General features: G+C 42.3%; 2 protein-coding genes across 2 annotated transcripts; both read right to left on the reverse strand.

Annotated features, from left to right (window-relative positions):
• Nucleotides 1–239: 239 nt before the first annotated feature.
• Nucleotides 240–931, reverse strand: LOC122786470 (SOSS complex subunit C-like). The gene has a single exon (XM_044052806.1). It carries the CDS (start codon nt 706–708, stop codon nt 397–399), a length of 312 nt encoding a protein of 103 aa, XP_043908741.1. The 5' UTR covers nt 709–931; the 3' UTR covers nt 240–396.
• Nucleotides 932–1813: 882 nt separating this feature from the next.
• On the reverse strand, nt 1814–16746 carry mfsd2ab (major facilitator superfamily domain containing 2ab). Its single transcript, XM_044052805.1, has 14 exons — nt 16502–16746; nt 13567–13692; nt 12744–12868; nt 8421–8544; nt 7918–7996; nt 7508–7677; nt 7319–7409; nt 6703–6821; nt 6408–6491; nt 4718–4801; nt 4485–4597; nt 4241–4384; nt 3736–3912; nt 1814–3652 (listed from the first exon to the last, which is right to left on the reverse strand). The coding sequence occupies exons 1-14, from the start codon at nt 16589–16591 to the stop codon at nt 3598–3600; spliced, it is 1581 nt and encodes a 526-aa protein (XP_043908740.1). The 5' UTR covers nt 16592–16746; the 3' UTR covers nt 1814–3597.
• Between the last annotated feature and the right edge of the window lie 9677 nt (nt 16747–26423).

The raw sequence follows: 26423 nt of genomic DNA on the forward strand, positions 1-26423 counted from the left end.
ACTATGGAGTCAAATGTAGAAGGTTGTTTTGGGGCCTGTAATATCACTGCAGATGTTGGATCCTGCTGCCTCCTAACTCTGCATTTATAATACTACACAACCCAATTAAACATACAGAAAGCCACAAATAATGCATAAAAACTTGTAATTAAACCCTCTTGTCCTTGTTACAACCTAGATTCGGTTATTACACTCTAAAACATTAACATTGTCATGGAGGGCAACACTGACTCGATGCGTTCAAATACCACGGTTTTATTGTTTTGCTGCTTCTACCACTGATACAGGACGCCAGTTGCATAAAAGAAAAATACAACAAAATGGTTGGTTTTGCATGTGAGTGTTTGCCAACGTCCACTGGACCGTGGTCAGTGTGTTAAACGGGACGTGCGAGAGTCAGAAGTCGGGATCCAGGCGGGGGAGCACCGGGAGGATGAGGTTCCCAAACGAAGAGTCCTGAGTGATGAAGAAGCCGGACGAGTGGACGTGGGCGTGCTGCAAGGCTGCCTTCTGCTGTGCGGCGATGTGCTGCTGCTCCGCGCTGTCTCTCGCGTCCTTTACGCTCGGCCTTGTGGTCAGAGGGATGTTGGCCCCGGGACTGTTCATGGACTGAGTCTGCAGTAGCCTCTTCTTCTCCTTGTCCAGCTCCGCAAGGATGGCCACCCGGGTCTTGTTCTGAAAGCCTTGTCCTGGAGGATTCGCCGCCATGTTAGTTACAGTCAAAAACTCAGTCCATGGAGGCGATAAATGTCGCTCCCGTTGGCGTTTTTATGTTTACGTTATGTGCGTGTTTAACTAATTTCGCTGTGGCTGACATACATGAAACACGAAGAACCAGAATTCAGTGAAGGAATGTGGGTGCTTGAACTCGCCGATGTATGCAACCATGATGCTAACACGGCTAAACACTTCCGGCACCGCATCACTCGACTTTCCTGCCTTCAACATAAAAGCACATAGTCTTAAAAGAAGCCTCCAATGTACACTGCCTGGCCAAAAAAAATTTCCACCTGGATTTAACTCCTATTGGATAATTAGTCCATAGGCGATTATCTTTCAGCTGGCAAGAAGTCATTTAACCCCAACTGATGTATCTTCTAATTTCTTAAACAACCATCCCGTGGTTGAAAAAGATGTTGGTCTGTTTGAGAAGGGTCAAATTATTGGCCTGCATCATCATATTCCAAGATGACAATGTCAGGATTCATCAGGCTCAAACTGTGAAAGAGAGGTTCAGGGAGCATGAGACATCATTTGTACACATGGACTGGCCACAACAGAGTCCAGCCCTTAAATTTCGTGTTTGTGCTTTGGCCAATTTGGATTAAATCTTATTTGTATGATAGTGGCACACATACCGTCTGGTAGAGTGGCAGTATATTGATTGAACACTGAACTCCACATTTAATGTTTTGTGACTTGCTACTGATGCTACTTTATATTCTGGTATCATTTTGGTAGAATTACACTACACATATCTTTAAACTTCTAATGATAAAGTCGTTGCTTTAAAGCAATGACAGTATTCAAACTTATTTTAACATTTCCAACTATAAAATAAATGGCCACTAGATGTCAGGAGTGTACACGGAATGCTGTCCAATTATACTGACAAGTGTAACTTGACAACTTTGCACTTTTAACCAGTGATTGGCCATATAATATAATTTTCTGTATTATTTTGAAACTGTTAAAATTATTCGTTTCAAGTACATGCTGAAAAAGTGTTCCTTCTGTAAGCATAAAGCTGTGACCCTCATGATAAAACGCAATGCTATGTAAGCGATTCAAGTAAAGACGAGTTGGCAACTCATTCACAGTACACTTATTAGTATTTATTAACCTTTTTTTCAGACCCAACATGTTTCCTTAAATAACTACAGTACAATGTACATAAGTTCATTTCACTTGCAGCCACAAATATCAAAGATATTTACAGGTTTTCTTACATACACTATCTACATATGCACAAGAGGCACATTCACAAGGCTTTCCACGTGCGTCCACATGGAATAAAGCTCACACATTTTGGCTATAGCCTCAAGAGCCACGAGGGACGTTCACTTATGAAGCCATGAGAAAAAAAAGGGACAGACTTAATAGAATGGTATTTACAAGATGTACAATTACAACAAAGTTTGCGTGAGATAATGGCACTGTGTTGGTATGTACAGAATCAAGTAATATGGACTTCAGGAGACTCTCGAGGCAACAAAAGAATAAAGTGAATTATACAAATGGACATTTTTCACATTGGCAAGAGACAACATGTCAAAGATGTAACATTATGTATGACATATGAGACTGTACACATTTTTCTTTTATATCAACAGACATAAATATGTAAATACTCCTTTTCAGTACAGGGATTGTGATGATCACCAAACGTCTTGGTTGTCGCATCGAACACATATACAGTATATACAAAAAAGAATACATTTTTGAAAAAAAAAAAAGGAGACAAGTTGACTTCCACAACTTCCCATCTTTTTTTTCACAATTGTGCTTCCCTTTTTGAATGCATAAGGAAAAGAGACAGTCGCGATGGAAACGTGCAATAAAAAGATGTGAAAGTCTTTTCAGTTTTTTGTTTTTTTTAAAAAAAAACAAACAAACCTTGACACTGTTCTCTTCATTTAGTTGGAAAAAAAACAACAACCTTACAGGCTTTAAATAGATTTAAATACTGCAAGAAGCACGACTTTCCAGCAAACATGCATTCAACGACAGTAAAATCGAAACTAATAAATACTTAAATAATTAGTACCGGTTGTAGTCACCAGGTCTTCAGTAGCCATCCTATAAATAAAAAGCTAACTATTTCAAATTGGTGGAGAAGCACTGCTGTTATTTGTGCAAGCTATCAGCTTTTACTAATATAGTGGTTTCAGTATGACGGTGAGGAACTACAGTCAGCCATTCAGACTGTTACTGTCTGCCCACTTGTTCCAACAGCACTTTATCATGTCTTCCATAGGAAAGAAGGAAAAAAGAAAAAAAAAAACAGAGGGACAGGAATGAGATGGAAACTGGCTGTTTCAGAAAACTATGAGGAGACTCTGTAAAATTACAAAAAACGTGTTTAAAAAAATTCTCAGAGCACACTAGTCGGTGACTCGGAGCAAGAGTCTGGCACAAAGATCAGTTTTCTAAATTTTAACCCTAAACCAGGGCTGAAATTAAGGCATCACTGTTTGTTCAAGTGTCTTACAAAGCCTACATCTCTCAACTATAAAACTGTTTGTAGTCCAGTGCTCAAGGCCATTTATGTTGTAAGTGGTAGCACCGAAAATGGCAATAGTGACAAAACATGATCCCATCACAGTTTATCGTTTTTGTGTACTTTTAACAGAAATGGAGAAGCTTTTGACATCAGACTGGACAAAAGAAGAAAGAGAATTTCATGTGTCAACAAGGTGGTAAGTTTTTTTTTTTTTAGAAAGACAGCAGACAAGTTTGTGGAGACGTGGATCCGGCGCAGTGGGACTGGACAATGTAGTGTCTGTATGATCCGACAGGCCCAGGGTCAGTTGGTCCTGTCCAGTGCAAAATTCGAGCTGATCAAACTTACTGGTCCATAGGTCATCTTAAATGTCCTCAGACCATGTTTGCCAACTCTGCTGAATCCGTTTCTGAATCCGTCTCACTGTCCCTGAAAAGAAAACAGCGACTTTAGTTGGAGTTTTGCGCGCACAAACACAAGAGAGCACAGGATCTTAGTCAGCACAGCCTTACATCTGTTCCTGTAGCAGTTTGCGGTTGCCTTGCCTCTTGTCCTCGTCGATCGGATAAGAGTACAATATCCCCAGACCGATGAAGATGAGAACGATGGGGGCAGCCGAAACCAGCATTTTCAAGGTTAAATGCACTTCGTCTGGCTGAGTGCAGCCTCGAGTGAAGTAGCCGGCGAAACTAAAAACAGAAGAAACACAATTGTGAACTTCAAATACACACAAGTATGCTTCAAAAGCAGAGTGTTCGTGTCCTTCAAGAACACGGACAAGTCTTGTGATGGTTGCAGACGTAACACGCAACAGTCTCACTGTACTTAATCAAATCTATCCAAAAGGAATTCCTTGCTTTGAAATGGGATTTAAGTGCCAGGAGACTTGGCTTAGCCTCATTTCAACCCTTTTTCCTCTCATTTGAATTTTTTTTTTTTAAATTATACCCCACTGTTTCAGATAAAAAAAAAAACATTTACCAGGTAGGATTCACATGCGTTTATGTCAGAACTTACTCTAAACTGAGAGTGGAAACACCCAGCGAGACTCCAGAGGCAAATTTGGTGAAGAAAACGTAGAAGGAATAAAAGAGCGCTTCGTGGCCGGTGGAGGTGGGGTTCTGCACTTTGAAATCATCAACAACATCAGGCAGCATGGACCTGAGAGCAAAAGGTCAGATTAAGCAGAGGCTCTTACACCAATACACCTTGATGCAGCTGCTGCTTGAAAAAGCCCTCACAGAGACGGCAGAGTTCTTACCAGGGCAGCAGGAAGGCTGAGGCCACTCCCACGCCAGCAGCAAGGGAGACAATGTAGGTGACAATCAGGTTACTCTTCACACACACCACCAGGATCAAGAAGGGCATCACGGCCTGGAAAGAAGAGAATCACGTTAGACCACTGAAGCACATGGGAGAAGCAGCCAGTCAAAGATTTACTGAATGTTTTAATACGACTTAGAAGAGGTGTGTAGCGGTGACTGTGGGTCTTACCAAGCTGCCAACATAAACCGCCGTCTTTTTTCCAAAGCGAGTGAGAAACCACTGCCAGAACGGGATGGCCAGAGTAGCGGAAAGCTGAGGAGAAAAAAACATGACATTTCTGGTTAACGAGCCGTTTTGTTTAAACATCTAGTAAATTCCAAAAATTGTAGGTTTTTTTTTACAGGTTAACATGATTTTGGAGAAGTAAAAAACAGTGATAGTTTTTCCAGGAAAGAAGCATAACATTAGGTGCATTCTCATAATGCGTCAGCTTGTGTGCACCGATGCAGAAGCACCTCTTGACCTCGCACACCTGCCAAACACAACAGCGACGGTGGAAAATAATATGGATTCTATAGCTCTAGCCTCTGCCCAAAACAACTGTGTGCCCGGTGTGATGCAAAGTTTCACACGGGGTCGTCCTAACCGCTCTACAGGGACGCAGTGGACTCGCTCGTATCAGTGTGGCCCCTGATCCCAGTGTTTGACTCAGGTAACATTTAGATAAAGCCTTTGAGAAACACCAGCGTTTCCCAGTGCATCCAAGTGAAACATGACGCTGAGATAAACTCTGTCTCGCTGCACATCCCTTACATCCATGGCAAGAAACTAGTTAAGTAAAGACACATAATTTAACTTGAATGGAACGCTGAGCGTCATCTTCAACACCCCTACTTTTCCTTCACCGACACCAATACCTTCATTAGCCTTATCGGCCTTTCCCTCAACATCATTATCTCTTATGGGACTTTATCTTACAAACGGACATCATAAAGCAAGTCATACACAAGAGACTGCAGCGTGTTCCAGTTGAATGAAAGAGTGAACACTGTTCAGCCCTTTATAACCATATTAAATTGCCGAGTTCAATGTCCTGAACAGCGTGCTGTCTGCAACGTGCCTCGCGATAACAAAAAAAGGACTGACAAGGTCATGTTTTGTTTGAGCCTACTCGGTGAACTCCCCACTGCTCGCACACGGTATTTCATTACATCTGACCTCTAGAGTTTTCCTTATATAAACCTGTTAGTTTGATTTGTGTAACCGATCGTTGATCTAATAAGAGCTGAGCTTCTCACATGAGGCTGCCGTCTCATCAAATCACTGAAAGTGAGGATTAGGGATCTCTTGGTGCCGATTGAAGGTAACTTCAGGAAGGCCAGTTTCTTTGAAAGCTCAGCGTTGAAGGCTCTTAAAAGTACTTGCGCTGAATAATGTACTTGCTGCTTCGGCTTCATAATCCGTTCCATAAAGTGAAGGATCAAAAGTATGTAATCTTTCCAACCTCTTTGGCCTGTACTTTCTCACCCTGTACAGTTGGCACATTTTGATTAATTGGGTTTACAACCCGTCATGGACTAAGTCTGAAATGTCTCATGGGTCGCATGGTTATGTAGAAGATGGGCCAAGACATGAAAGGAACTGCGGCTCCTCTGCCGTCTGTGGGAATGCGATGCCATTCAGGCAGAGTGGACACACATCATGGAAATGGGCCGACGGAAGACTTTGCCTTCTAACACAGTACAGAGTGGCTTTGTAACTGTAGACAATTTATGGGATCACTTGGGGAGCCAGGGTTTTTGTCTGCCACCTGAAGCTAATGGCTTTAACGATTGAGATGATGATGGAAATGCAGTCATTGCTATGGGAACTGTGCACCCATGTCCTAGTCTGTGTGTGTGTGTGTATGTGTACGCACCATGATGACCAGCAGAATATTTTGGAAATCGTTTCTGAATCCCAGTGTGGAGCTGCAGAACAGGGCGAAGTTTCCCTCCAGGAGCTGCAGGAAGAAGCACAGAGATCCGGTCAAATGTCAAATGTGTGAAAACACCCGTACAAAAACATCTTAAAAACACACACACGTGTGTGTATGCCTCTTGACAGTCATATACACTTGAGGACACAATCAGTAACCATGGTAATAAGCTGCATGTCAGGGTCAAAACGCAGCTAACATTAACGTAAACATCTTTAACCGTCTTCATGCTCACCATGAAACCCAGAGAGGTGAAGAGGAAAACCATGACCAGTTTGGCGTACGGTCCGTGCCCCATCACCAACCTAATTCCCTGGAAGAAAGACATGGGCTCGGACCTGGGCCGGCATGAATCTGTAAAGGAGGGAAAAGTGGGACAATTTAGGGAGACTGCAAAAAGAAAAAAGAAAGAAAAAAAAAATCACAGTTTCTTTGCTTCTTGTGACCTTACAAGCATTGGTTTACAGTTCCTGGTACATTAGCAGCTGCCTTTCAGGCTCTTCCTGTACTCGACAAATGTGACTCATCGCTGGTCACAAGGCAGGCTTCTGAATTAACCAAAGCCTGAGTGCTTTTAGTAGTCAGCCCACAGTCATTCCATAATGTACAGCTGCAACTGTGCATCTCTATTGGACAACAGCGGACACATGAGCAACAGCTGAGTCACATGGAAGACGCATGCTCATCTGTATCTAACTGATAACCTCAATGACTTCATTAGTGAGACAGTGGGCTTGTTAAAACTCTCAACCCCTAAGAACTGATCAGTTTTGTATTAAAACTTTCAGGAATTATTTAAAATTTGTGTTAACCAGAATCTAAACAGAAAGATAAGCAGATTCATTCGCTACCTTTTTGCTCTCTCACGCCAAAGAAAAGAACGACAGCACAGAGGACATAGATCAAGCAGATGACACCAGAGGCAATCATGTAGGCGGCTTTCTGCAAAGAGAGAGAGAGAGAGAGCGACAGTCGGTTAGAAAAACATGGTTTTCATCCAAACTAACAACGACGTAAAACAGTTTTATTAGCCGGCTTACCGTGTGATCCAGGGAAATGACAGAGTCAGAGCTGTTGAATCCGGCAGCCGAGTTGTTGAGGCCCGCTATGATGTCACTGGGTCGTGGGAGGCAGGGCGCGTTGGCCATGCCGACAATCTGCCCCTGGATCGCAGTACCAAGCACAGTGCCCAGAACCTCCACAGTCATCCCTGATTGGAGGAGACATTTGGTCATTGAAGAATCAAAAGATATTTCATTTTACATGGTGACTGCAATACTAGTGGGTGGTTGTTGATCTATGTACGTATGTGGCCCTGTGATGGACTGGCCTAGTTTGGGACTCCACCTATCGCCCTAGGTTAGCTGGGATTGACACAGCTCCCCCCGCGACCCTCATGTGGAGGATAAAGTGGTAGAAGATGGAGGGATGGACGGACTGCAATACTTACTGTAGGCAGTGGCCGAGTCTCGCTCTTTCTGCTCCGAGCTGATGAACATGGTGAGGGCAGAGTACGGCACATGGAAGCACTGATTGCAAAGAAGGAGAGAGAAATGAGTGCGGCTGTTTGATTTACTGCTGGTCCCAAGACTTATAAATAGAGATAAAGATAAATAAGCACAACTCTTGTGTGCACAGTAAATATGCAGCTAGCACTATTGTGTATTAGCTTAGCACAAAGACCAGAAAAAACACAGGTGCTTCACAGCAAAACAATGCTTTGAGACTTTTACTCAAACAAGTTAGAAACACAACCTTTTTTGCCTTGTTCTAAATATATGTATATTCAACCTTGACTGTACATATTATAATCATGAGTCACTGGGAGTGTGAAAGGGCAGCGAATGCTAAAAAATCCTATTGGGTAATCAAACATTTCCATGACCATGTACTAAATACAAGGAAAAAATCTGTGTGTGTGTGTGTGTGTGTGTACACGAGTGGGTTACTTACAGTCTGAAGTGACTGGAAGAGGCAGTAGAAGAAAAGGTACCAGATGACTTTGCCGTTCTCAAAGGGAGGAACATACCAAATGAGGAAATAGGAAAGCACAGCCAGAGGGGTGGACAGCAGGATCCTACACATGGGGGCGGGGGGTAGAAAGGGGACAAAAACAACAACATCAGTGGATGACAAACGTGGCCCTGCTCGAGCGTGACACATACACAAGCGCTCCGTAAACAGTCGTGGAGTGAGGGGAGGGGGGAGGGGGGCGCTCGTTACGTAACACACTGTGACCACAAAGTATATCTTCCATTCAGTCTGTGCCAAACTTTCCTCAGCGGAGGTGACACGAGTTTACCACTTTTTTCCCCTCTTTCGTCATGTTTCCTGGTTTCCTCATGCTTCCTGGTTTCCTCATGCATGGAACAGCATGTGCATGGGGCAGGATCAAAGGGTTGCAAGACAAGTTTGGGTACTTCAGCCGACCAAAAAAAAACAATACAAACATACACGTACGCACAGTTGAGGCAGCTGGTGGGATGTGAGGAAGTACTACTTCCTTACTGTACTGTTTTGCATGCATCGGTACTTGAGGGTTACTAACCCTTCCATCTATTGTACATATACACACACACATATATATACATATATACATACACATATATATATATATACATATATATATATATATATATATATATATATATATATATATATATACATATACATATATATACATATACATATATATATACATATATACATATACATATATATATATATATATATATATATATATATGTATATGTATATATATATATGTGTATATATATACACACATACATTCACATGCTGGTGAAGAACCTTAAAACAATACTGTTCATTTCCAGTATTAATTTTTTAATACTTATTTCCCGGCAGTATAATTAGAAATATAAATGTATAATCAGTCCTCGTTTGTTCATGCTATTGTAGGAATTAGCGTGCAGGAAACATTACAGAAGTTCTACATGAGTGGAATTTCTCTCATCACTTCCCGACTACACAACCTCCTCCCTATGGTGATACCGATGCCGTCCAACCAGAAAGGAGTTTGAGAGTGGGACCATATCTCGGATGTGCAGGAAGGCCAGACAAAAAGGGGTGGCACGTGGAACAGGAAGCAGGGCAGGGGAACACGTTTGTCCGTGTATTCTCTGTGGGATTTATTCCTAAACTCAGGAGGTCCTTATCAGAGTGGATGTGGCACACGTTGCATGCCGTCACCCTGTACAAAATAATGACGCAAATTCTCGCCATGGTTCCTGCTCCTGTCTGGGAAAAGAAAAAAAAAAAAAGAGCCCAGAAAACAGGAGTGTTTTACTGCAGACTCACTGCTGATCAGTTAATCCTATCCACAGTCGAAACAGCATGAGAGAGAGAGATATCAGACGGAGCAGCATTCAGCGAGCTCCTTCACTTAATTAAATTAACTGTACACCTGTGGATAGTTTCTTTGGGTGTGTGTGTGTGTGTGCGCAGGGAGTGGTGTGCAAATTAAAGCAGATGTTTCACGTTGTAATGACAACACACTTAAGACTGCATTTGTCACCACTCCCTTCTTCTGCACCACACCGAGGGGGCTTCTTTTCAGTCCATCCCAGTGATAAATACTTTAATAAAACAGAGGCATCCTAAAACATGTCGGAAACAGACGCTTAATTAGGCAATGACATACAGAGTGAATTCATTAAATGTTTCAGATAAAAAAAAAGAAAAAGGTTCCAGTCAGATCTTGTAGATTGCATTCCATTTATAATCCAGTTTGCAGGGCTAAGCTAAGAATGCACACCGCGCTTGCAAGAATGCAGTGACACAGAAGGCAGCCCACCCTGCCCCTCCTGGAATCATATTTAAAAGTCCTCTGAAATAGCCGTGCTGACTGGACTGCAGACCTTATATTTACAAGGACTGACAATTATTAACTGTGAAGAAATCATTCATTCTCTTCTTCTTCTGTGAAGAAAGGGGAACTTTGCACAACATTCTGGGTTTGAAGCCTTTTACATCACCACCAAATGCTGAACAATAGCTTGTGAAATTTGAGATTTTCTACTTTTAAGTAATAACCCACGCGACACTTAGAGAAGTAAAGCATTTAAATAAATAAATAAATAAAACCTCCATGATAGATTCGATTTTACTTTTAAATCTGGGTGAAAAAACAAATCACACATTCAGTCATGTTGTTGATGAAAAAGGGCTTCAGAAAGCAAACTATCAAAACTCCAATGCATTTATTTAAATGTGTGGTTCAGGGGGAATGGCACAGGCAGTCTGTGTACAGCAACAGAGACACTCATTTTGCTCGCTCCCACGTCTTGAACTAGAGTAACCCTGCTCTTTAAAAATCCTAACAGTCCCTTTTTAGGCTCACGCCATTGGCTGAGCCTGGTGGTGTGTTGTGGGCTGGACCAATGATGGAGCAGCTCAACCGGTCTCCCCTCCCCCACTTCCACGACAGACTTTCATATGAAGCATAACCAGCTCCTTGCTCATCACCTCGCATCTTTGCGAGCAAACTGAGGATAATGCAACGTAACATACCAGACATTCCTCCCTTTCCTCTTCCTGCGAACCCCCCTCATCTGCAACCACACCCCATTTCTGACAACAACGGCACAGCTCATATAGAGCAGGCAAAATTGAAGACCTTTGCAGTGACTAGTTAGACCATCAGCATTCTCTGTATGTACATGATCATTAAAAGCGTGAGTACCAAGTGCTGTGCATCATCTCAATTTCAAAACCTATCGATTATGCATTCAGGGGAAAAAAATAATGGAGGGGATCATTTTTGGAATTAGAATGTGATTTAATATTTACACACAGTTAAACCCAAGACAGCAAGAGCAATAATTTCTTTTGTGCTCCAAATTATAACGCCGGTGTTCTCACGGAAGCACCCACGAGGGAAAAATACCACAGGAAACTGAAGTGAGGACCACAAGGGACCTTTGTAGCTGCGTCCAGCTCACTATACTGTGCTCCTTTGTGAATTAAGTGATGAGGGTGATTATATTTTCAATCAAAGCAAACACAAGAGCAACTGAGCTGGTGCAACACCGTGCCCTGCACCCACCCGTGGTTCACACTGGTGTCCTCCATTTTTATCCCTTACACTGGTATTTTTCCAGCACAGATTACCACCTAATACTGACAGTAGCTCCGACACATCCACAGTGTTGACACGCAGCTGGCGGCCACCATTACCGGCCGCTCGCACCGACACCCTACACCGCACTCGATCTCACAGAACCATGTGAATTATACCCTTCACACAAGGAGCCACGAGTTCAAGGAGGGTCAGCGATTTCCGACAGCGAAGGCATCGGGGACAGAAGTCACAGTCCGACGTTCATATTCATACTCGCACAATCAAGTCAAATCACACAACGTGGGTCGCTGAGAAATTTAGAGGCGGGCATGTGGGGGAGGGGTGTGAAACAGAAGAAAAGGGTCAGTAACCTTTCTCTGAAAAGGCCCCGAAAAGCACCAGAGCACCCCACTCCCACAGTCTGACTGCCACACAGAGAGCAAGTTCATCGTTCACTGCTGCTACTCACAGAGAGAGACCCAAACTGTGGTGGGAAAACTTCAAGAAACTGGACAATAAATTACCTTGAAGGTTAACTGGTACAAACAAGCAATATCAAAACGCCCAGTAGCTGAAAATGTGGTATATGTTATGAAATGTGGTTTGTGTGCTTCCTGTTAGAGTTACACTCAGTGGCAGGTAGAAGTTACATTTGCCAAAACCCTGCAAAATGCCACATTGCGGGAAATGCATGGAACTAAAGTTGCAGGAGCTGTTTAGTAAAAACACACACATACAGAAGGCTTTGTTGTAGAGTTCCCACATCAGTGATCCGGTCTGGGCCACTTAAACTGGAGTCACCTTTCAGTAGATTATATTAGTGTCAGTAATCATAGCAGCAGTATGTGTGTGTGTGTGTGTGTGTGTGTGTGTGTGTGTGTGTGAAAGGAGGTGGTGCTTGACTGAACATATATGCATTATGTGAAACAAGCAGCACAGGAGTAATTGCAACAGCATGACCCACGTTAACCCCTCATGGGAGATGACGCTGGCGAGTCCTGGCGACAAAACTCCACCCCTAAACAGTGACACATGTACAGTGTATGGCTGGAAAACTTCCACCCTGACCTTGGACTCACTGAGGCCCACATAAGCATCTACCAAAGCAAACATGTGACAAGAGGAGCTTCAATAACATATTGTGACTGGGCTCTATCAGCAAGACAGCAATATTTTAGGAAATTTACTCAACCCACCAGGGCAACATGCGTCCAAATCGTGTCCATGGGCTTCGGGAGACCAGGAATCCCACTGTGGGATCCGTCACCGCGTCCCATGCTCGCCCCCCAAACAGGATGATGGAAGCATAGAAGGGATCGAGCTGTGAAAGTAGAGGATACAAGGATTAGTGCACCTGTGGCAGTAATAGAAATGTTACTTACTTAATGTGTTCAAGAATAACACCGAGCTGTCATGAGTAAGGTGATAAACTACAGAAGGTCTGACAGCACTGCACACTGGAATAAAGGTCAGCAGCGGGGTGAAAACTCGACTCCTGACTGTACAATCTGCACCATGCTGCTTCAACCAACAGGCTCATGTTAGCTGGACAAAGCCAAATCCTGGGAGGCCGTTGACTTACACATTATTTGGGCCCTAACCCAGAGATTAGTGTCGGAGCCTATTAAAGTGAGTCAACTCTCCCATCCCCACCCCTGCATTTTTTCAGAACAAACCCCTTTAAGCCTTTTCATACAGTTGAGCCCAGTCATGGTCTCAGTACTGGAAAGAAAGGAAACCTTTTTTTCCACCACTTCATTTTATCCAGGACAGTCAGAGCATTTGTTGGCGGGGTTTGGCTGTCACATTGTCCTGTATGTGCCCTTATGAAAGAGGTGGGGGCAAAGGAGGGATCATGTGCAGCTCTATGCTGTCAAACTTCCAAATGTCGACTCAAGTGAAAGGTGGACACGACGTCCCATCTTGATGACACCGGGGTGGTTATAATTAGGTACGGCGATATAAATAGGACACACTCAATATTTGGACTGTTTTAAATATAAAAATCAGTCAACTCACCTGAGCAACATCCAGCAGATAGATCTGCAGAAAGAAGCCAAGGGCACATCCAGTGATCTGGTACGGGGCCCCGCCGATGGCATAGCATATCTTGTTGCAGACTGACAACCTGTTCCTTTGCTCGTGCTGGGGAAATATAAACAAGGAAGAATGTCAGAAAAACCACACAATCCACCAAAAAGTGCATTACAAATTAATCGGTCTCATCTACTGTGACACCTAAAAAAAAGGGAAAGTTTAGTTTATTATAGATATGTAAAACTTCTTTTGGGGAAAGTGTCTTGAATGCATTTGCCACTGTGCCAAAACCTTTTCAGGCATTGGCCCAGGCTGCGTAATTATAGGAGGGGTTACATCTGCAAAATCAAAGACAGCAGTTTAACCTTAATGACCTGTTTGTAATTCAGCAGCACACTATTTAGCAGTGTGCTGGCCTGGCTTAGAAATACTTTACTTTCCCCAATTTGTGTGTAAATGATTTAATCCTCTAGCTGTGGCCCATGAAGTTTCTTTACTCCCACATATTTCTCGCTAGGCCGATTAAGACAGTAACACATTTTTAATGCCTTACAAAGAATGCGGCATAAATTCCCAGTCACCAGAGAGCCAGACAGTGTAGCTGGAGAGGCCGTGGAGAAAGAACGAACCTTTGAGTCCATTCTCCTTTGTCTGGTTCACTGTATGTAATAAATCCTTCAACTAACTATTTTGTCATGGCGACACAAATCACTGCCGACTTGTCAGGACACTATGGTCACGGACGCCTAACTCCAGGGTGACCGCACCTGAGAAAGCCTGAACTGACATGACTCTCAAATGGACGGCTGCCAGTCTGACCAGGGCTCTGACCACTGTTGCCCACACTGTGTTGTGAAAACACACCACTCCTCCCTGGCCAATCATGAAGGGGAGTTTGGTGCAGGCTAATCTGCCCTGCTTTCAAGTGGTCAGAGTATGACTACTACTGTTGATAGCGGCCCAAGAGAAAAGCATTAGAGCCATTTCAAGACGGCGTAAGTTTTGTGAGAATGACCTTGAGCTGCAGGTACATTGTGTCACAAGAAAACCGACACTGCCTCATCTTCACACCGCAACACAAAACACGCGTGTGATCTCTCCTGAATGAAAAGGGCTGCGGTTATGTTGATACACCCAACCGTGCCTTTGTTTAGGTGACAAAATGGCACACAAAAAAACACACAAACGCAATCATTTAATTTGTGAATTTTGTCCCGTCCCTGTGGATCTAACTTTTCCACGCCATGTGATGTTTCAATACTACCCCTTGAATTCTGCTATGCAGCTGTAAGGAGTGGGTGAGGAGTGGTCACGATATGCCTAAATGACTTTTTTTGACAGACAGTGTACATTGGAAGAACAACTCTTTCATTGTCTTTAAGTATATAACCTGCTTTACTTGTATGCATACTTTTTTTGTTGTTGCCCATCCTAGTTTTAAAAGTACACTGCAGTGAAAACCTCCTGGTATGTGATGATGCGACAGTCGCGCCCTCTGCTCACACCTTGGCTTTACATCAATCCTCTTACAATGTGCCACTTCAGGGATATTCATCACATCACCTACGACATGTGATGTGATGAATACAAAAATTCTGATCATTCTATGGATTGAATGAGACAGGACTCAGGCAATGAAGCACATGCTGGTTAACATGTCGTGGGATTTAAGGCTTTGTCGAACATTAAGAGGTGAACGTTTTGTGTTTAATCAAATCTTCATAGCAAAAAGGCAGAAATGTTGACATGCTGCTGCTGCTTCCTCAGGCTGACACGTAGCTTTTGGAAGATACCCTCTGCTGCGTTCACGGCTGTGGGAAATACGGAAGATGCCGGTGAAATACCCAGCGACCACAAGCGTGTATGTGTGTGTGTGTATAGGGGGTGTTCTCATAAAGAAAGATGAAATGAAAAAATGGCGAGCGCAAGACTGTAAAGGGCTTTTCCTAGGGCTTTCTCCTTAACTCACTACTATCGATGCAATAAGATGCTGATAATACAAAATCCCCTCCTTATTTTGCAGTTTTCTTTCTTTCTTTTCTTTCAGTTTTCTCTTTCAATACATAATGTCGCTTTATGTAACATTTTTTTGTTATAATTTACATATGCCAACTGGTGGTGGCGAGGAATGCATTATTTCTCAGTGGTGGGTGAGGGCAGAGAACGCAGCATTTCACCAAACATATCTGGCAACCGGATCACACGCACACTCAGAGAGAGAGAGAGAGAGTGAGAGAGAGAGAGAGAGAGAGAGCGAGTAGTGATGGTGTGAAAGGAAGAAGGATGTATATCCTTGGTCATTAAACTCATCACATCCCCAGCCTGACTATCCAAACTATCATCTGATAAAGACATGGAGGGGGGGAAAAGGACATGTGTCATTTGCTACGTCAGTGTGAAAAGGAACATGGCTATTGGCCATATTCAAATAAGGTCGCAGCCATGTGAGAATAGAGAGTCGCATTGTGAGCCTTAACATGTAGCTCGGTCTGTGTGTCTGACTCTATAGTCTACAAAGACACATTAAAACATATCGCTGTATGATATAACGTGATTTTAATGGTTTAGGAAGAATGTCTCCTGATTATACAAAAGGGCGGGGTGGGAGTGTGCGATTATGATGTATCGACTGAAAAATGTGTGGGAAAATGACAGTTCGATGATTTTTATTAAATATTTCGTTCGTGTAATTTATTCTGGGTCGTGTACGGGGGGGAAGCCCCGTGTAGAAATAGGAAAATGAGTCGAGTGAGCGCTCGCTCAGCAAACCCAAACTGAGTCACTCCCTAAAATAAATGAAACAAAATTCATTCAAACGCTCTAGGCACAGATGTCGCTTCCGTGTGGGGTTATTTTAAAACATTTGACCATTAAAAATGACAAAAACGTGATATCAACGTGAAATGAATGAACCCACCTTCCTCGCGAGCGTGATGCCATCCGAGCTGACCGGTTTGTTTAATAAACTGGCGTTGGAAGACTGTTCACCTCCTTCTCCTTTGGCCATAACAGAGCAGCTCGTTTTCCTCGGGTCCTGAACTTGACACGAAAATGCAGCAAAAATAACACGCTCGGTTAAAAAAAAAGAACCGTTGTGAGATAGTGTCCCCGAGCTGTGGAGTCGTCGCGATCCTCACTGTGAGTTGGCAGCGGTCAGTGGATGTAGTAATTTTTAGAGAGGCCCGCCCACTTCAACGTGCCATTCACCCCATATTGGACCCCGCCCATTTGGGGGCGGGGCAAAGTCAGCTACTCATGGCGAAGATATTTGCCCGGTGATGCATTACACATACACACACACGCAACAGTAATCCAACTCTACATGAACATGAACATTTCCTGTTTGCACTATGACGTTCTTCCTGTCCGTAATCCTAATCTCAGATATCCACAATTATCCATCATTCCAGTTTGAGATATATATAATTTAAGGAAACAGACAACCATCCACTGTCACACTCTCACTCTTATCTATCTATCTATCTATCTACACGTCTGTGTCTAGTCACTGCATGGGATTATTCACATTGCGTTTTCACAACAATTGGATTACAGTAATCTGAAATGACAAACCTCAAACACATCATTGGGAAAAAAGACATTTGTCATTTGCCCTGGGAAGAGAGTGATGTCGTGGAAGTCTGACGTGTTTATTCGACGAGGAAGAAAATAATTATTATGTTAAAATGTGCTGTACACGCAGGTCCTGGTGTAAGCAAGGCCGTAAAGTGCTCGGTGTTTATGTTATACTTGGTATTAAAAAGACATGAATAAAAATGTATTTGGTATCCTGATTAAATACAGGACTTGGATAATAGATGAAATATAGTTTAACATCTAAATATTAACATTTTTGAAGTGCATTACTGTTACTTGTAAAGAGAAATATCAAACATTGCAGTTTTAAAGTCACTCCAAAGACAAATATTGTGAGCAACTGAAATAAACGTGTTGATAGGAAGATTAAATGATCAGTACAGTGACTTGAATTGTCAATAATTGAGGAATCTTAATTACTGACAATAAAAATTAAAAATTGCATTTGAAATGTAATGTAGCCAGCAAAGTTTACAAAGCTAAATGTGACATTTTGCATTGTAAATGTCAGAAAAGGAGAGACTAATATTTGAACAAATTGTGTATTTTGGCAACTAAGCATCACAGTGCGTATACGCTCTGACACGGGGGCGTGTGTGTGAGTAACTGGTAAACCTTCCTCTGGTCTGACCTCCAATGATTCAAAAGTGACCATTTTAACACATGTTAATATGGACAGACACACATCTAATGTAAAGCCCTGCTGATAAATAGATGCATACACAACATTCCTCATGCGGTGCAGAGCAAACAGCCTTTTTTTCCCCCCATACAGCCAGAGGACGCCTGCTTGTCACCTGAGGGTTTCTCCTCATTTCTCAGGAATCAGGACTTTATTTGCAAAGTGTCCTCAGCTCTGGCAGGAGGTTGTGCATCTATATGTTCCCGTTTTAACTCACCACACATACCATGAAGCCTCCAGTACAGTATATACAATTCACACACACACACACACAGCGCCACTTGTCTGAATGTGCATCTGTGTATTTTCGTTGGAACCTTTAAATTGCAGGAGTTGTGGCGATGTGTGTAATACAGTATTCACTGATGGCAATGCACACACACTCCTATCATTTCCCTAAATATGAACAGTAACAATACATCTGGATATTTAAATACACACGTCCATTTGTTTATACACACAAACACACACGCACCACTAAGAGACTGTATTTATAAACGTGTGATAAACCTTGACCTTGCCAACTGTACACAGTCGACTCACCCATGACTTGGCTATGGAGTAATCAATATGTGTCACACTCAGTAGATTAGATTAGATTATACGAGGTGTTACGGCCCTTGCTTTACTTGTGCGGGTCAGCTGAAGTGACGGCGTCATGGAATGGTTTCTTTGCAATGCTTCCTGAGCAGAGTTACAGGCGTCGCCCGCATGTTGAAACCTCACTGCCAGTAAAAAAAATAAAAATTGTCTGTGTGTGTAAAAGGCAAAATTTGCATCAGAGGAAGGGAGATTTGAGAAATACTGTAACATTGAAAATGACAGACAGAGGGTTGATGTCGCTGGTCTTGAAATCCAGACTAGCCTCGCAACCCGTGTGCGTCGCCTCCGTTGCATAAATACATTTTAAAACATCTGTGAAGGTCCTATTATTTTCAAAGAACCACTTAATATTACAATACTTCAAGACTGCGTTTAATGCTTTTAACCCATTTGTCTTCTGTTTTTCGTTCTTGTGAGTAAAGCGACTTGTAAAGAGCTATATAAATAAAGTATTATTATTATCATTATCATTATTATTATTATTATTATTATTATTACAACAGTGGAGGGGATTAGACAGTCAGTCACAGTTGCTCATCAGAGCCATCTTTTCATGTCAGTGGCTTATGGTGGAGAAAGTTAAGACGCCATCACACAGTTCAGTACTGTCAGACTTGAATAGAGTCAAGTCTGCTTTACAGAGCAGGGAAATAATTAAACAAACTAAGGACAGGACATAATTATAATTGAGGTAAGGCCTGAAAAAGCAAAAAAAAACAACACAATGACGTGTCGTGCTACTGTCACAAAAGCATTCACTTAAATACAATTCCAACATAAGCAGCCATGTTGACGTGTCACTGATCACACTTCAGTTTGATCACACTTCAGTTCATGTCCTCCGGTATTATGGGATGGGTCAAAATATCGATATCGTCGTCTCAGACCGTTGCTGCTCAAATGAATGAGGTGAAACTTGGGTGGAAGTTATACCTGGCTGACGACGAGGGAGTTTTAGGGCGTAGAAAGCGCCGTTAAGAGAATATTATTGGTATCGTGGACCATGTATCGTATTCTCCTGGGCTCACTTTTAATTCAATCTCTACTTTCCCTTCTCATAGTTTATACCATTTAGAGTAAACACTCACTTGGAAAACACATCTCATTGCTTGTGATAAAAAAAAAAAAAACAACAACATTTAGCTTACTAATGGCTAATGCACTGTTCTTCACAAAAGTGAAGAATGTATCTCGATTAACTGGAAACCAAACTCCCTTGCACTAATGTCCCCAAGACAAAGCGTTTTCACGTCATCCTGAGGCCTAGCCCTAATCCAAGATACTTTCCCATGGATCACCTTACCTATTCCATTTGTTGTAGTTTGGCTACAAAAAAAGTGAAGTTAAAAGGGAATCCACGAGGGAAGTGATGTGATCCCATGGTTAACTTGGAAGAGACACGCTCAGTTTTGAAACACTGACTGACTGGCCTCACTGTGGTGCTTTGTCTGAATTGTTGGGAAATAAGTGTAAACAGGGCAAAAGCACACTGGAAACGCTGGATGGGCACAACACAGGCCTATAATGTGTGTGTGTGTGTGTGTGTGTTTGTGCATGTATGTATGTGCACGTTTAGCTTTCACTGCCACCTGTGTTGTTTAAGTCACACCACTTGTTGATGGACATCATCGTGGCACTTGAGATGACATCAGTGTATGCAGTGCATGTACTGTGTGTGTGTGTGTGTTCTTGTTCTGCTTTGTGAGGACCAGACATTGTATAAGGAGGACATTTTGGCTGGTCCTCACATCTTTAAAGGGCCCCTTTCAGGGTTAAGACCTGGTTTTAGGGCTAGGGTAAGGCACTTAGTTGTGATGGTTAAGGTGTGTGTGTGTTTCTGAGAGAGAGATGGTAAATCAATCCACTCAAACTGCAGTTTTGCCATTCACACCCATTCACACCCATTCACCCCCACCACGAGCAACATGGGGTTAAAGGAATACTTCACCGATTTGGATTTACTGTAGCTTTGTATTACTAGAATAGTGGTAATATTTTTTGGAAAATTGTGCTTCCCAACCTCAGTTTCCCCTGAGTCGAGAAATATCTTCATTCGTTTTTTTTGTTACGTGCCCACTAGTGACACTTGGTCCGAGCCTTGAAACTGCAACGCTAATTCAGCACTTTTTAGACCCACTCGTAGGGGGGCGGGACCTCATTCCCAGAATGTAAACAGTGTCCGCCCTCTTTGCTAACAGTTACGCTAACAGGACCAAGTGTCACTGGTGGGCACGTAAGCACCATTTTTCAAAAATACTAGCCCTATTCTAGTAATACATAGCTAAATGCAAATCTGTGAAGTATTCCTTTAAGTGTCTTGCCTAAGGACACATCAGCATATAACCTTCGAGTTGAAAGACGACTCATTCTACTGCGGAGCTACGAGTTACGTTGCCCCAGAGAGAGAGGTGAAAAAGTCTACTATACTGTATACAAAAACATTTTGTGCGTTTGAGTAAAGCCTCATGACTCTGTATTTGTTGCCAAACATTGCGCGTGTGTGTGTGTGTGTGTGTGTGTGTGTGTGTGGGGGTGGGGGATTGCGGATGGGCCTGAGCAATGCAATGAATGCAGAAGTTGTGCAAAAGGTTGAGTGTGTGTGTGTCAGCCAAGGCTGAGGTAAATAATAGCAGGTGGGATGGAACTTTGGACGGGGGGGGATACTCACGTGAACACACATTGAAAACAAAGACATAAACCTGTGTGGTGAGGAGTAGTTGACAGTTGTCATGTGCTTTGTGTCCATAAATTCAGGCATATATATATGAAGTGTGTGTTCCCTTGTATTACTTACACAAGAGTGCATTTAACCTCTCACACTTTGTCAGCGTTTCCACTTCTACAAAGTTGGCATCAACTAAAAAATGAAAGAGGCCACATATTCACGATTTTACCTGCAAGCTATAAAATGAACCCACCCCACCTTCACCTGGCTTGTCTGGATTAACAAATCTTTGTGGCCATAAACACAGTTAATCTCCAGAGCATAAAAGAGATCCTGACTATAAAAATGAAACTGACTCTTAAGACCTGCTGTGACTGGCTTTAAAATAGCAACTACTCCCTTTTTATACGGGTTTACCGACATAGTTGTGCATATTTGCACGGATATTAATGCCCCGTTTCTTTATGTACTGCAAAACCATAATAATGTACATTATAATAAAGGTCGTAAAAAGGTATGAACATATTGTAATCATCATATTTACAAAGACATGTCTGGAAGCCATACCCATCTCCATATACAAAGATTAATACCAAAGCCTTGATCTGGCTCAGTGTTTTTTATTTTCTTGCCTTAACATGTGCGTTAAACCTGTGGGAAAACGCTTGATTACACAATAATTAAATGTCACGCCCTACATTTAAACACAGCGTCAATAAAATGACAAGAGTTGGATGTAGCAAGAGGGATGTTATCAGTCAGTCAGTCATCATCTAACTGCTTTATCCTCCACCAGAGGGTCTCGGGGGGTGCTGTGCCAATCTCAGCTTCATCGGGCGATAGGCGGGGTACACCCTGGACAGTTCGCCAGTCCATCGCAGGGCCACACACAACTAGAGACAAACAACCATTCACTCTCACACTCACTCCTACGGTCAATTTAGAGTGTCCAATTTACCTAATTACCCCACATTGCATGTTTTTGGACTGTGGGAGGAAGCCGGAGAACCCGGAGAGAACCCACGCACACACGGGGAGAACATGCAAACTCCATGCAGAAAGGCCCTTGTTCCAACCGGGGCTCGAACCCGGGTCTTCTCGCTGCAAGGCAAGAGTGCTAACCACTACACCACCGTGTGGCCCCGAGGGATGTTATACAGTATATAGTCCCGGAAAAAATCAGAAACGTAAAATGTATTTCTAACAAGCAAACAATACAAAATAGGTGACAGTAAGACAACATTTGTTTTTGTTTACCAAATCAGTGTGTACACTTCATAATAACAACAACGTCTGTTCACTGATTCACAAAGAAATAAATGTAGCGCATCGGATAGATACAACGGAAAGAAGAAGAAGAGGAAAAACTGCTGTGGGGTTTTTGGCATAAATACATGTGCATTTGTTTATTTTATCATTTCCCTGCATAACGTTCAGTGGCATGGTTTGCTCATAACCACTTAGAGGTTTGTGGAATATTTTACACAACAATATAAATATGCCTGTAAACTAACATCACCAAATCTGCCTTTATTAAATAAGGGTCTTAAAGTACCTTTTGTGTGTGTGCCCTCACAATTTACGTTTATGTTCATTCATGTTCAAAACATAGACGACGTGATGTGGTCTAACAGCATTAGATCACAGCACTGTGCGTAATACTGTGTGTGTCTAAGAAAGGAAACTTTCCCTTGAGTGAAAAAAAAGAGAAAAAAAATCATCTGCGCTGTCACTGTGCTGTTCTTCTAAACGAGGAATCCCTGAGAGGAAGTGAAACTCCACGTCATTTCACACCTCCTCAGACAGAGCAGCACAGGCGTTTATGAAAAATGCAAGAATGACATAAAAGTGCGGAATATAAACATTGGCTGTGTGTGTGTGTGTGTGTGTGTGTGTGTGTCATGACCCCACTTGTGCTGCAGACACAACACGACCTGCCCACAGACAGACACTGGTGTGATGATGTCAAAGTCCATGTTTGATGACAATGTGGCTCAGAGTGACAGAACATTGAACTTCTCAGTTATCAGGATGGTCTGACCTTGTTGGCACCGTGACACTTCACCCAGACTGGTGATGTCACTGTGTTTAGGTGTGCTGTTGTGGCCCCCAAGTCGATATCCTGCGGCCCTACACTTGTTTTAATATTGTAATGAAAATTGGCCCAAACTGACCTACAGTGAACAATACTTTTTACGATAATAATAATAATGATAACAATAATAATAATAATGACTATGTCTTGTGTTGGGCCACACGGTGTTGAAGCGTTAGCACTCTCGCCTTGCAGCGAGAAGACCCGGGTTCGAGCCCCGGTTGGAACAAGGGCCTTTCTGCATGGAGTTTGCATGTTCTCCCCGTGTGTGCGTGGGTTCTCTCCGGGTTCTCCGGCTTCCTCACACAGACCAAAAACATACAATGTAGGGATTAGGTAAATTGGACACTCTAAACTGACCATAGGAGTGAGTGTGAGAGTGAATGGTTGTACCCCGCCTATCGCCCGATGTAGCTGTGATTGGCACAGCACACCCCGGCGACCTTCTGGTGGAGGATAAAGCGGTAGATGATGACTGATGTCTAGTGTTTTAATTCCAATATTCAACATGTTATTTTGATTTAATGTCTGTTTTTGTTATTTGCAGATGTATTTTGCATCATACAGGATAAAGCGGTTAGATGATGACTGACTGACATGTGGGGGGGGGTTTGTGAACTATACAAAACCGATGCTTTTACTTTGAAATGGTGTTCAATATCATCCCAAATATTTTCAATTGCAACATCATGATGGTTCATCAAGATATAATTTTAATCTCTAACCGCTAAACTGTACGTTTTTGGCTGTTGGACTTTTGTTCTGTTCTTTTCTTTTGACCAGACGTTCACTGGCCCGCGGGTCATTTTGAGTCTGAGGCCTCTGCTGTGGAGTAATATAGAAAACATTGAACTGGGATGTTTGGGTCGATCATGAGATGGCACAGATATCAGAGAACCTCCTGTGATGTTCAGACTTGACTGAGGAGGAAGAATGAAAACAGGAGAACAAGCACAGGCAAATCAGGCCCATCGCAAACACACAAAAATGTGCCACAGTTGCCCTGGGTGATAATAACATTGGGGCAACAACATAATTACCCACGCTAACTTCATAATGAGTTCAACTAAAAACAGTGGCATCTTTGAGGATCTGGAAAGCACTCAGTGAGCCTCCGTCTGCAACGTGGAGAATTCCACCATGATTTAAAAAAAAAGGGCTAAGTCAAGTCCATTATCACGTTAAATCATATTAGAGTCATTACAATAAAATTACATTTTTACAACATCCATAAATACTGGCCGGGTGATAACACGACTGCAACAGTCTGCTCTCTGTGTTGTGTTTGAGCTCTCCTGTTTTCATAGTGGATCATGTGACCAGTGTTGCATGAGAGGTCACCGGCGCGTGAGACACCAGAGGTCTTTTTGACTGTGCTGTTTCAGGACTTTAACTTCAAAGTCACATAGGTCACCGTCGTGCGACACACACACACACACACACACACACACACTGAGTTATTGGTGACCGATGAAACATTGTGTTGACATCAGTGGACAGTGGACATGCCATTCAAGGGTCATGTGACATTTGTGATGTGTGAACGAGAGCAGCTGGAGTGTCATAACCACGTCCGTGTGGCTGACTGTGTATGGTTATGCTCTCGGGAGGGTTTATTTATGTTTGGAATGGAAACTGTGATGTGTACAGGAGTCGCTCTCTCCCTCTCCCTCTCTGTCTTTTTTCGATGGTCGTAATGACAAACTTGGGCTTTTATGTTTTTTTATAACTTCAAGGTGTTTTTTGAAAATTAATGCTTGCTTTTCAAGTTAAGGGTTAGTTAGGGTTTGCTTTGTTTATTTATACTTCTAGCAACTTTTACTCTTACTCCACCGCATTACTATCTTTGTTGTTTGTCACTACCAAATACTATCCGGAGAAGAAGAAGCGTTGGTAATGGTCTGTATTTATATAGAGCTTCTCTAGTCTTGCTCTCTAGCAGCATTAGACCCAAGTTTTTTTTTATTTCTATTTTCACTTCTAAAACCACCAAAGTACAGTAAACAGTACAATTATAAAAAGTGCCTTCAACTTCTATCAAAGTAATTTTTCTGCTAAGATATGAGCAAGTATCCCTTTAAGTTACTTTATACAAGACTGCTGAAGTTAAGGGTTAGTTTGGTTTGGGTTAGACCAAGGCTAAGGTGTTTCGGTTCACACTCAAGGTGAATGAGTGCATCAGTGGAGAGCGCAGTTTTATCATTACTCCTTGGCCCCTCGAGACAAATAAGACAAGGACCATCAGAGGAAACTTGAGTTCACAACTTTACTGCCCGTCTGTTGATGTGGTATTTTCCAACAGGACCACGAGCGAGCACACGCTGGGATTAGTCATATATTCAGTAGTAGACCATTATCTAAACCATTAGCCAATATCTTTATGAGCACTCCAGAGACATGTCAATTATTACTTCCTGCCCGCTTTCATCTCTTTACTTCTCTCATATAGCATTTTCTGGAGTGAGTGATATATCAGATAAGAATATAAATGTTATCAAAAGGGCAGTTGTAAACTGTTCACAGTGGAAACCTTTCAGTTTCTTGTATCTTGTGAAAGACTGGAGCCACTCAAGAACACTTTAAAAGCATAAGGTGTGATAAGGTGTGGAAACCAGTGTATGTTCAAGGTAAAGTTACCAGAACGTGTTCTTCTCCGACCTATTCATGCATCTCTGCTGCCACCTATTGGATTATTATGACTAACAAAACATGTGAAGAAACATATTCAAGAATGCAGTGGATTCAAAAGCTTTATTTTATATGCAAAACTCACATGCTATCTCTGCAATCCAATTCAAGCCAACTTTACTTATAAAAGCACTTTAAAAACAACAGCTGAAATAAATAAAATGTGGTAAAAATGGGTTTTAAGAAATTCTCTCTCCTCCGTGCCACGACCTGATCACTTGAGTAGTTTAAGAAAGAAAAGAAAATAAAATGCAAAAGAAAAGTAAGAAATGCAAAAGGCAAACAAAATAAAATACTATACACGGCAAACATCTCTCAAATTCCTCCATCCTTTCTAACTCATAAGAAACTCTGTGTCAATTTCTTTTGCAGCTCACTTGACATCTACAGATCCCTGTGAGTGTATTTGTAAATGTTTATTTAGTATCACATTTCTAGGTTTACTTTAAAATAAAACCTATAAGTGCAGGACAATATTTGTGATTTAATGCAGGAAGGTTGCACAAACA

The sequence above is a fragment of the Solea senegalensis genome, linkage group LG20, assembly GCF_019176455.1.
Source record: "Solea senegalensis isolate Sse05_10M linkage group LG20, IFAPA_SoseM_1, whole genome shotgun sequence".
NCBI lineage: Eukaryota > Metazoa > Chordata > Actinopteri > Pleuronectiformes > Soleidae > Solea > Solea senegalensis.

What these genes read in the sequence shown, in the direction of transcription:
- mfsd2ab (XM_044052805.1), bottom strand. Translation starts at nt 16,591, where the DNA reads ATGGCCAAAGGAGAAGGAGGTGAACAGTCTTCCAACGCCAGTTTATTA. An exon ending in TCTTCCAGTCACTTCAGACT is followed by an intron (nt 7,997 to 8,420) that starts GTAAGTAACCCA and finishes CTTTGCAATCAG; the next exon opens with TGCTTCCATGTGCCGTACTC. An exon ending in TGGCGTGAGAGAGCAAAAAG is followed by an intron (nt 6,822 to 7,318) that starts GTAGCGAATGAA and finishes CCTCCTTTACAG; the next exon opens with ATTCATGCCGGCCCAGGTCC.
- LOC122786470 (XM_044052806.1), bottom strand. Translation starts at nt 708, where the DNA reads ATGGCGGCGAATCCTCCAGGACAAGGCTTTCAGAACAAGACCCGGGTG.